This window comes from Cyprinodon tularosa, unplaced genomic scaffold (assembly GCF_016077235.1).
Source record: "Cyprinodon tularosa strain WSP-4 unplaced genomic scaffold, ASM1607723v1 ctg1718, whole genome shotgun sequence".
Lineage (NCBI taxonomy): Eukaryota > Metazoa > Chordata > Actinopteri > Cyprinodontiformes > Cyprinodontidae > Cyprinodon > Cyprinodon tularosa.
Window position 1 is genome coordinate 3,952 of NW_024038549.1, and position 12,179 is coordinate 16,130.

The 12,179-nt window shown below is 43.0% G+C and overlaps 2 protein-coding genes across 2 annotated transcripts; both read right to left on the reverse strand.

Annotated features, from left to right (window-relative positions):
* Nucleotides 1-245: 245 nt before the first annotated feature.
* On the reverse strand, nucleotides 246-6,417 carry LOC119781143 (platelet glycoprotein Ib alpha chain). Its single transcript, XM_038281526.1, has 7 exons — nucleotides 6,334-6,417; nucleotides 4,310-4,504; nucleotides 2,729-2,824; nucleotides 2,459-2,650; nucleotides 2,255-2,350; nucleotides 1,993-2,172; nucleotides 246-1,529 (listed from the first exon to the last, which is right to left on the reverse strand). The coding sequence occupies exons 1-7, from the start codon at nucleotides 6,415-6,417 to the stop codon at nucleotides 246-248; spliced, it is 2,127 nt and encodes a 708-aa protein (XP_038137454.1).
* Nucleotides 6,418-7,358: 941 nt separating this feature from the next.
* Nucleotides 7,359-10,669, reverse strand: LOC119781144 (Fc receptor-like protein 5). The gene is made up of 6 exons (XM_038281527.1): nucleotides 10,624-10,669; nucleotides 9,805-10,065; nucleotides 9,480-9,725; nucleotides 7,852-7,971; nucleotides 7,649-7,726; nucleotides 7,359-7,561 (listed from the first exon to the last, which is right to left on the reverse strand). Exons 1-6 carry the CDS (start codon nucleotides 10,652-10,654, stop codon nucleotides 7,518-7,520), a joined length of 780 nt encoding a protein of 259 aa, XP_038137455.1. The 5' UTR covers nucleotides 10,655-10,669; the 3' UTR covers nucleotides 7,359-7,517.
* Between the last annotated feature and the right edge of the window lie 1,510 nt (nucleotides 10,670-12,179).

Consider the following 12,179-nt stretch of genomic DNA (forward strand, 5'->3'; position numbering starts at 1 on the left):
AGTAGTGTTCTTTGACAAACATGGATGCCTCCAGTAAAGCACATTCACATGAAAATTACTCTTAATTAAAAACACTGATCATTTATTGAGCAGGTTGGAATAATTTCATCTTTAAAGTACTTTCAGAAGTTTGTATTCTGAATATGACTGGACTTTAAAGGACATCTGGATGCATTTTTTACTGCAGTGAATCAGAAACAACTTTAAACAGTAAATAAAACAGTAAAGGGATCCAACTTGTATCATCACTTAGCTGCTGCCTCCTCCTCAGAAGGGGCAGTTAGGCCCCATGGCATGCTGGGTAAATATTCTGCCAGCCACTCCCCCCAGCTGCTCCTTGGAACCTCCTCTGCTCCTCGTTTCACCTCCCAGCCACCAACCACCCAGTCTAGCTCCTCCCGCCCTCCCTCCGCCTCCTCCCTTTCCTCTCGCAGGATAACGCTGTACCGTTTTTTGGAGACTCCTCCTGCATCTCCTTTCGGCTCCCTCTCCATCCTGATTCCTGTTTTTTTGCCTCCATCTTCTGCAGACACCTGACATTCTTCCACAACTTCCCTCCACCCGTCTATCTCCTCCTCTCTGCTCAACAGGCGGTACATTGTCTTCCTGTACACTCCTCTGCCATCGGCCCCCTTTCCATCTCCTGTCTCTTCTCCTGCTGTCAAGTTTATAGTGATAATCTGTCCTTGGTTTCTCCTGTCCCCCTCAACTATGTCTCCCCCCTCTCTGTGGACAAATAGCAAAGATTGATAGTGCACCACCACTCCTTTATCTACCGGCACTGCATTGCTTAACAGAGCTACACCTTCCCTGCTTCTCACCCTCCTTTGTAATGCGAGGCTCAGCGGCTTGTAGACCTTTTTGTACCAGATGAGCATATTCATCACAGTCACCAGGATGCACGTTGCTGAGGCCACGCAAAGCAGCAGACATCCTGCAAACAGCCAGATACAGAACACCCCTCCACCTCCTGCAGAATTTACTTTAAATTTCCGCCAGATGACGGGAGAGGGGAATGAAACCAGAGTGGGAATCCATTCCGTAATTGTCTCAGTTGTTGGATCCGTTGGGACAGTCTGGACAGTTGTTGATAGAATGGCTGAAGGAATATCTGTGGTTGATATAAACGCTGATGTTGAAGATCTGGAAGTCTTAGGAATCAAATCTGTGGTCTGAGCGACCGACCTGACAAACAAAGTTTCCTTTCTTATTTCAGACCCGGAATGATACGACCATTCAAGGAGACTGGTGAAGGTTTGATACCAGGACCATGTCACCACCCTGGTGTAGTCTGCAGACAACTCTGGAAACCAAGTAGTCATGTATTCAGAGGTTGTGGGATCATTAGTGGAAGAAACCACTGGAGGGAGATAAGTTGTAGGTTCTGGGGTAGAAGGATTATTTGGTGCTGCGTTTATTGGAACGTAGAAGTCTCCTGGTGATTCCAGTTCATCTATAGTTGGGCATAGATCTGATTCTTCTAGAGACAACACAGGTTTCCCCTGGTGTTCCTGTGGAGAATCGCACACCTGGAAACAGACAAACATTACAGGTGTGTCAAAGCAAGAGCAAGAACTACCTTACCCAGCATCTGGGTTGGATATGTCTACTTTCCCTGAGGAGATTGCTGTAGCTTTGACCCTAAAAAATGGCTGACAGCATCATGACTAACCCTCCCTGGAAGAATAGTTGCTGAATCTCAGTGGGACCATTGTGGCTAAATAAAGGCCCCTTCATGACAATAAGTAATTTTCTTTATAATATCATATTCTTACAACAAATTCTCATGTGTCGTGATCAGATCTGTCTCTTGAACAATCGAGTTTCCCTGTTATTCTTTGCGTATTCAAAACAGTCCAGCCTTGAATAAAACTCAAGTCAATATGAGAATAATGAATCACAGTCTACAACATCAGCAACTGCTTTCCAGATTCTCTTCCAGCACAAGGAACTCAACTTATTCAATAATGGAAGATGAAAAATGTCAGTTACCAGGCTCTCTGGATCCACCTTAATGATCGGACCATCTCGGACGTAGAAGTTGAGCTCATAGTCATCCAGATATCTGCGTAAGTAACCGAGGGAACAGGAGCAGACCCAGGGATTTTCTGAGAGGTAGAGGTATGGAACATCCTCTCTAGGGCTGAACCAATTATCAGGCATCACCTTGATCTAAGAAGGAAGGGAGACATGTCCTACAGAGTGAGGATTCATCATCAGGAACCGTACATATCACTGAAGTCTAGCCGCCGACCTTGTTTTGCTCCAAGTACAGAGTTTCTATGGCTGGCAGAGGGTGAAGCATGAGATCAGGCAGTCTGGAGATCTGATTGCCGGTCAGGTCAAGAATCTACAGGATAAACACACAGGTTTCAGTTCATTGTCTCCATAAGGCCCAACAGGAGTTCCATCTCTCATCATTTTCTGACTGTTTGTATGGCCACTCGCACCCACTGACCTCCAGCTTACTGAGCCCGGAGAAGGTCTGGTCGGTCAGAGATGCAATGGAGTTGTTTTCCAGGTAAAGTTCAGTCAGAGAAGGACAGGCTGTGAAGGAGCCATCTGAGAGGAACGTCAGGCGGTTGGAGCCCAGCCGCAGCACACTCAGATCCCGCAGGATAGGACCAGAACTGGGGGTCACCTCTGGAACCTGGAGAACGAGACACGCATTGCCTCATACATTTATCTCAGATCTACTATTTAACAATGTTCACCTGGTACCACAGACCTTGTTGGCTGTTAGGTCGATCTCATAGAGCTCTGTAAAGATCTGGAAGGAGGTCCAGGACAGAGAGGAGAACAGGTTGTGTGGAAACAGTAGAACCTGAAGAAATAAAGTAATTAAAAAGATTACTGTGAGAAGGTTCAGAATTTCTATCTGTTCCCAGCAGAGCGTCTGTTAGCAACTCCCAGCATTTCAAGTCTTTGGTTCCATGATGGTTAAACTGGAGATCTCATCATGTCTGTTTGCTTAGGTCAGGTTCACTGAGAAAAGTCCTCACAGCTCAGATAAAAGGTTTAAACTTGACTCAGAACGTCAATTCAAACCTGTTAAATGAGGAAGTTATGTCCCCTTTAAAAAAGCTGTTGTGCCTTGGGGCTTCCTCACGGTTCTTTTCCTAGGAGCAAGTTATTTACTACTCTTAACTCAAACTGGGTGATAACATGTAAAAAGGACTATAAAACAGGAGTAAAAAAGTAACAAAGTTATTTCAGATCAGGTCGTTACAGGACAGAGAAAATGCTTGGAGCTAGCACAGATGTGGGCTCAAAAATCACATCTGCGAGCGTCCTGCAAAGATTGAGCCCCGAACAAGGCCATCTTCTCCTTCTTATAGCTCATGAGTCTATGTGTTGCCCCAGGTGGATGCTTGGTTTTCCGTATCAGAAACTGACATGCCATCCATGTCCAAGGATTACAGATAGCTCTCCTCTATCAGTCCGGCTCCAAGATGTTCCCATATCCTGTGTACTTTTAAAGGCATATGAAGGCTGTCCTGATTAGATGACCTCCGTACACACAGTGACATCCACAATGTGAAGGAAGGCCTTCTACTCTCTCTAATCCGGCTAGCAAAGTAAAAATGCACATGATGTATAAAGCATAAACCTAACAAACCCTTCCAAACAAAGTAAAACAGGCAGTGGCGGTTCTAGACTAAATGAACCAGGGGCCCAGGAGGGGGCCAGCGTGTTTTCATGGGAGCACAAAAGCATGAAGTAAAAAACAGGGCAAAGGATTCAAATATATTAATATAACTGCATGAAGTGAAATTTCTATTTAATTAGGTTTAATTAAAATTCTATGTCTCATTAGGTCAATATACATTTGTATTTTAGAAATTTTACATATTCTTTTGACTTGATTTAAGTTAAAATTACAGTTTTTTTTACAAAATCTGAATTATAACTCAAGAAAAACTGATAAATTCAATAGTATTTTTTTATTTGTTTTTAAAAAAGACATTTATCAGATGAAAACTGGGATCCAATCTCAATACCACGGAAGCTATCACCTTATTGTTTTTAAATAGTTAGTAAAACATATATTACAAAGGAAAAAAATGTGTTATGTCTCCAGTACAGGAGCCATAACAGGGGCCAGGACATGATCTACAGGGGCACTGGCCCCGGTTGGCCCGTCTAGAACCGCACATGAAAGCAGGATTAGATCAGAGGTCTCAGCTCCTCCACAGATACTAGAACATTTGGCGGTGATCATTTTATACAGGAAAAGTTTAACAAACAGTCATTTTGTTCTAAAATGCTTGAAGCCTCTGATCTTCATGAAGGAACCGGGTCACGGTACCTGGGTCGTGTGTTCCAGTCCTGCTGGGATGTCACTGAATCCGGCTCCTGTGCAGTTCTCCCTGGCCCGTTGGTCCTTATCCCCGTCGCTATGACAACCAGGCACTGAGGCCACGGCTCCATGGAGGAGGAGGAAGAGGAGGAAGGAGAGCCTCATGCTGAAGGAGATCCTCATGAAGAGCAGATGTCTGTGAGTCTGAGGAGAACCTCAGCAGAGTCTGAATCCTGTTTCTGTTCAGGCAGTTTGACAGACAGCTGCTGCTGCAGCAGGAAGTGAGATAAGGCTCCTCGTCTTCAGCTGGGTTTTTATTTATACCCGTTGTCCTGGGAAGCTCCATCAGGGTGTGATGTTGGCTTTAATTATCAGGAGAAGCAAAGTTCCTGCTGTTCTCACCACAGAACAGATAACTGGAAGCTCTGAAGCAGCAGACAGGAAGCCAACGATCCAGAGATGTTTTTATTTATCCTGTTGTTGGTCCCCGCTGACCTGAGCAGCTGCTTCTCCCTGAGAAACTCCTACTAAACTAACGAGTCGGCTTCATGCTTAATTGATTTTGTTTTTTACATGCTGAGTTATTGCTAAGACGTCTTGTTTTAGTCAAAGTAGAAGACCCGTCACATCAGTGCTGTTTGTTTTAACATCTCATTTTCCCCTGCAAAACCTTACTAGATAAAATATTATAAAGCAGGAAAAAGGTGGACACTGATCCAAATGGACCGGGTTCCATTCATTCACAGATGTATGGACATGTTTGTGCTTGGTGACTTTACAGCAAATTTCAGCCATTGAGAAATAAAACATCCAGCACTAGTGTGAGGAAAAAACAACGGAGAAAAGATTAGATTTATGAATTCCTGTTAGGTCTGAGGAAACCGGAAACCATTTTCACACGTTTCTACACAGTAGCAACCTATTTATTAATGAGGTAGCATCAGCGTCAAAGCCGTGCGTGTGCATCTCCAGCACAAAATGATTGTCAGATCCATTTAGGCCTGGATTAAAGAGGCCAGCTCAGCCTTACAGGGCTGATTTAGCACACATACTTGTGTTCATACATCATTTTGGGTTTTCTAGATCTGCATCAGAATCAAAAAAAGCTTTATTGCCAGGATAGCCCCCCCGAAAACTTCAGACGTTATTTAGGCATTGTTGTTTTTGGTCTAAATCTGGTTGGTCCATCATAGTCTGGATTTAGTCCAGAAAGTTGATAAAAAAAATTGGGCTGTTTGGTCCGTCTAATTTGGTCCCACTTTAGTCCAATAAAAGAAGTTGCAAACCCAGTTTTTAATTTTACGATCTTTTCAACGATCGTACAATTATTGCTTTTCACCTTTTAGTTTTCAATCAAATGTAGACTCCATTTGGACGTAAATTATGTCGTCTTTTCAATGCGTTTTCAACCAATTTTCGCTCAGTGGGAGTGTTTTACACCAATAAGTAATTTGTTTGGGTTTTAAGGGGACACACATGGACAAATAGATATAAACCTTACAACACAAACATTGAGGTCGTTCCAGGAGGATTAAGCCCCGGTTACAGTACCCTCTGAAACCAATCCGTGCCGAGTTCGGATCGAGCTCCGATCAGTTCACTGTGCTGAGTTCAGTTCCTTACGAGCGTTTACACATCGCACTAGCACGGTTCCCCATCTCCTAGTGACCTACGGTACTACTGCCCTCTGTTGAAGGAGGGACTCAAGCAAATCAAAATGGCGACGCCCGTAACATTCAGGAAGTTATGTCTGGTTATGATTGTGTTATTTCGTTGTTGGAGGAGAGTCAGGCAAAGAGGGCAGCCTTTGGTGAATTTACTTGACAGAGTGAACATGACAAACGACTTCGATTGTTGTTTACAGTTCTTCTTCTTCTGTTTTATGGTGGTTGGCAAGCGACTTACTGATGTGCATTACTGCCAACTACTGGAAGCTGACTGTAAGGAAATGACGCGGTCTGCTCATGCGCTCTTTGTTATCAGAGAACCAAGCCAGAACTGAACGGCGTCGAGCCCTGCTGATGAAATAGTACCAGTTCAGCGTGGTTTGGTTGGGTCTGGAACTGTCCGGTTAAGTTTGTGTTCCATTTGTACTCAACAGTTATCTCAGTTACCATGCTCGGTCCGCTCTCTGCATGGTTTCAAAAGGGTAGTGTTAATGGGGCATTAGACGCCTGCAAGGCAGGTTGCTTGGGTACCAATGAAGTGGTGCATGATGCCAACTAAGCAGGAACCTGAGAGGCCGGCAACAGCAGAGGTTAGGATACAGAACTGAGCTGTGTTAGGCAAACATTTTTCTGATTGTTACATGTTGCCTGCGAACACACGGCCAATCGTCCCTGTGTCAGAGCGATTCAAGTTGAAATCATGGTCAACCTGTTAAGTCTGCACAAGGATAAAATAAATTCACAACAGCTTCCATTCATTAACACATAGCTGGGATTTGGCGATGATAGATCATCTTTCATGATTTTTGTTTTTTTCATTATGGACGGGGCCTATGGGTATGTTGGTCTGACAGAACACCGGCTTAAGTTCAGTGTGGTTCCTCTGGTTGTCTAAACGTTTACATAAAACCTGACCTACTTCTTTTGAACCCAAGACCAGACCCAGACTACTTATTGACCTGACAACATAGTGAAACCACGACGGTCTTCCTCTTTACAACCGCAGAGAAAAACCAAAGACCTTCCAAACTGAACCAAAGGTGCTCTCTGTGTTGTTGCTACGGCAACCATAACACATTTTCTTCTGTTGGACACAGAAAGTCCAGAAGATCTGAGATCTCTGCACGTTTCAGGTTGGATTTGTTTGGTGCCCCGTTAAAAGTTTTGATGCGTTAAACCCGATTTGCTCTGATATCTATTGAAACACCATCAGTTTATAAAACAGATAAAGCTTATGTTCCATCTTTTTTTTTTTTTTACATTTTTTATTAACTTAATGGAAAGCAATAAAGTTACATGTAGCAAAGCAACAAACAGAGCCATATTAAATATAATTACTGCATAAAATTAATGTTCTCATGAAAAATAAGTGTAGAAATTGAACTTAAATCCTTTTTTTTAAGATGTGCAGATCAGCGTGTTGTGTGAACCCGCTTTACATACAGAACAAAGCAGTGTGACTCGTTGAAGGCCGCCACATTCTGCTGCAGAGGAGATAAACAGCTGCAGGTCCACTCTGTAGAGGATCCACAGCTGATGGCTTCTGTGGGTCAGGTTCTTCTGACTTCAGAGTAGATGATTTCTGGATCAGTACCTGAACAGATCCAGACGTGACTGATCAGATGCATGCAGTAAACCTGCTAGTACCAACCAGGCCGCTGCTAATCTGGATTATAAATACCAGGTCTCTGACTCTTTGGGGGTTTCTTCTGGCTGATGACGTCGACCTGAATGTAGCTGATGTCGTCCTTCTTAGCAGCTGGAGGAGAAAACAGAGTGTTATCAATAAACCTGGTCAATTATATAGGAAACAGGAATGTGCTGCAGACAGACAGTTGAAGGTCTGGCTGCACAGAAACCATGAAACCAGGAAAGATGTCTGACCTTGAACACATCGTCTCACCAGAACGACCAGTAAGACCAGAAAGAGCAGAACAGAAGCAGGTGCAGCAGCTAATAACACGGACAGAGGGAGATGAGGATGGCCAGTAGGGGAGACTTTTCCTAAAAACAAACAGGAACCAAGTCAGAGATTCACACAGACAGTTCAATTCAGCTTATTTATAAAGCCCCAAATTCACCTAAAGGCACAGAGATGATCAAATCATCCACATTGGTCAAAAGCTTAATTACTCCACCTATAAATGTGGTCAATTTACATTAAAGGCTGTGAGTTTTCCAGGTGGTTCAACCTTCTGTAAAAAACAATCCAGCCTGACACCAAGCTGCTGTAAAGTGGCAGGGAGGTGGGTCATTGGCTTCCTGTTAAACCCAGACTAGAGTTTAAAATCCTCCTTCTCACATATAAAGCCTTAAATGGCCAAGCTCCATCTGATATCAGAGATCTGATTGTTCCTGATGTTCCTAACAGAGCACTTCGCTCTCAGTCTGCAGGTTTACTAGTGGTTCCTAGAATTTCTAAAAGTAGAATGGGAGGCAGATCTTTTAGTTATCAGGCTCCAACTACCAGTTTTAGTCCGTGAGGCAGACACCCTGTCTACTTTTTAGGCTAGGCTTAAAACTTTCCTTTTTGATAAAGCTTCTAGTTAGAGTGGCTCAGGTTATCCTGAGCTATCTCTATAGTTCTGCTGCTATAGGCTTAGACTGCTGGAGGACATAGGGACCCCCATTTCATCATTCTATCTCTATTCTCCCATATCAGCTGTGCTGCTGCCATCAACACCTTTGTTTATAGATTACATAATTGGGTATTTTTTGTTGATTTTTAGTCCTGTTTCTCTTATAGACATAGTTATAGGCTTAGGTTTTATTTTGAGTCATTATAGGTGCTTTCTTTTATCCTTGAACCCCAGTGGGCCTCAGCAGATGGCCGCTCACACTGAGCCTGGTTCTGCTGGAGGTTTCTTCCTGTTCAAAGGGAGTTTTTCCTCTCCACTGTCGCTGCAAGCATGCTTAGTGTGAGGGATTGCTGAAGAGTCAATGAGTCGATGCAATCAGCTGGTTTTCCTTAGATAGAAAATATTTAAGCAATCTGACTGGATGAGCTGGTTGAAATGTAAAGTGCCTTGAGATGACATGTTTTGGGCATTTGCATTAAATAAATAAACTGAATTGAATAGATTAAAAGAAGGTTCGGGGTTCGATTCCCAGCCCGGGGTCTTTCTACATGGAGTCCCTGAGCATGCGCGGGTTCTCTCCGGGTACTCCGGCTTCCTCCTGAATGTTAGGTTTATTGGCTTCTCTAGATTGTCTTTAGGTGTGAGTGTGTGTGTGAATGGTTGTTTGTCCTGTGTGTCTCTGTGTTGTCCTGCGATGGACTGGCGACCTGTCCAGGGTGGACCCCGCCTCTCGCCCATTGACTGCTGGAGATAGGCACCAGCACCCCTCACGGCCCCAATTGGGACAAGCGTGTCAGATATTGGATGGATGGATGAATAGATTAAAATTTCACACCAATACATTGGTGACAAAAACAGAGCCCTGTGGACCTCCACCATTAAGACAAAAGGAAACGATATTGCCAGAGAAGCTATTTGACAAGACCTTCTTACCTTCAACAGAGATCCAGCTGGATGGAGACTCTCCATGACCCCTGATGTCACACCTGTAGAGGCCTTGATCAGAGCTGGTCACATGGTGGAGGGTCATGTGACCTTTGGGCTCCGTCCTGATGAGGGAGCCATCTTTATAGAAAGCAGCTGGGAGGTTGGAGGGAGTGGTCTTTGTTAGACAGCTCAGAGTGACGTCATCTCCCTCCATCACAGGGAGGACAGGACTCTGCAGGATCACTGATCCACCTCAACACAGAGACAAACTACAGCATTTCATCCATTTCCACACAGCTTCATCAACACTAACTCCACAGTCTGATCTTACCAGTGACAGTGAGCTGGATGCTGCTGCTGGCTGCTCCCTCTCTGGACGAACACCAGTAAACTCCACTGTCCCATGGGACGATATGAGTGATCTTACAGGAGGAACTGTTTTTTCCTTCCCAGTCATCACTCTGAGAGCCATTATCTTTGCTGATGTTCCTCCATAGGGTCCATCCAGTAGAGTGCCTCCCCTCCTCACAGCTTAGAAACACTGATTCTCCCTCAAAGAACTGAGATCTGCTTGGACTCACAGTCAGACCAGCTGGGGGGGCATGAGCAAAGACAAAGACAAAGGCTTTATTAATATAATGTAAAAACTAAAGACATACCACAGATTTTATTCACGTTCGCATTCTGAACAGAATGAATAACGTTTACATTTGGAATTAGACTGTATGTTGTTCGCCTGATTAATGTGGTTGAACTACACTAAAACAGTAGAGGTGAGGAATAAGAAGAAACAGAGAAAACAGCAGCAAGTAGAGAAAGAATCAGCTAAAATACTAAAAATGAAAACACAATGAAAGAAATTTGGAATTTGTCTAAATAACTTGATCAGTTCTGATTATAAACCTCTGCTGATTTTATTTTTCCTAATAGTGAATTCCAATAATCACTATTACTGTTGTTAGGATTATTTAACACATGTTGTCAGGATAATGTAAATAATAAAATCTAAAAATCTTTTAAAAACGAACGGGAGTTTCCAGTCTTGACCCAAGTGAGAAGATGTTTCCCTGGTAGAGCAGAGGGTGTTAAAGGATGTGGGTATTTGTAACTGAGACACAGCTTCCAGAGAAGAGGGCAAACCTCTACCTACCTTTGTTTGCTCTGCAGCTCAGCGGTGACATCAGCGCTAAACAGGAAAACCACAGTTTTAAACTGACTTTAGGAAACATTGTGAGTCAAAGAGATGCTTGTGGCAAAAGCAATAACAGTTTTAAAGCATAAACAGTCAGCATGATGTCATACGGTCTGCTTCTGCAGTTTGAATAATAAAAACCTTTATTTGTCGCTGCAATTCTACACTTCAATGAAATCTGTCCTCTGCATTTAAAGTAAAAGTCCAGTCAGCAAGGTTGCTTTGGCATGCTTTTTTTACTGCTGTTAATCAGAAACAACTTTAAACAGTAAATAAAACAGTAAAGTTTCCTTTACGCAGTGGCAGGCCTTCAGTGGGAACCTCTCAACTCAATCTTCTCTTTATCCCTTGACCTCCAAATAGATATTATAAATTAGGCATTGATCTTGCATGTGACTAACTTTCTGTGCTCTTTTCTATAATTTATGACATAAAACCAACTCAGGGTTCACCAACATAACTTTTTCTTTCTTCAACAGAGACCCTTTTGGAGGTTTAATGTTTCTTTTTCTGTCTTCTTGAACACCCAGTTGGCCTCAGGAGAAGGCCGCTCACACTGATCGAATAGCATAATGCACATGAACGTCTACTGTCACTACATGATCATCCAGGAGGAGCAAATCCTGCGAAGGTAATGACCCGAAGTGACTCAATCTGACTCTAAATTCTATTGAATTGGCCCCGTAAAGTGCCCTAAGATGACATATTCCATACAAATAAACTAATTTAAAAAGACACCAGTAGAACATGTTAAAATCCAATCAATAAACATAAACATTTTAGGATTTAGACAACTGAGATTGTACTTACAGGTTAGCCACAGCAGAGAGTTTATTTTCATGGTGTCCTCCGATCATAGGAAGGTCATTGGTTCTTTCTATCATGGGAGGAAAGCTTAATTCCTTTGTTCTTCTAAACAGCAGCAGCTGAGGTTTCTGTCAATCAGCGGATCTGAGAAAAGGGTGGGCTCAATAGTTTGACAAAAATATTGCTTAAATAATCCAGTGACTGCTGGAAGCCGCTAACTGATCAGTAGAAAACACTGAAATCAGAGCGCTTGATGATTTCCCTGACTATCATGTAGATTTAGCTTCTGAACAAGACTGAGGTGGTCCAGCTCGTGTTTCCTACAAACGGGACCCTTTGCCTGTAAACTGAGGCTGGCTGACGTTTATTTCCACAGCAGCTGTGATGTGGGGAGCTTACACCCACTGATGAGAGGAAGTAATCAGTTAGGGTGATGTTGTGGTTATAAAGTTTAAAGTAAAAAAAGATCTCAAAGGCAAAACGAAAGTGACTTAAGTTTCGTCCAACTATAATAAATATAACCAAACAATAAACCTTCCGACCAAAAGGAAACGCTAAATATCTTACAAACAAATACTCGATTTGAAAGGAAAAAAACCTTCAAACTTCACATCTTTTTAGGCAATTTTAACTGCAGCCAGAGAGTTCCCACACTCAATCACAAAGAGACCACCTCTCAGAACGGATATAATCAAATCAGGACATAA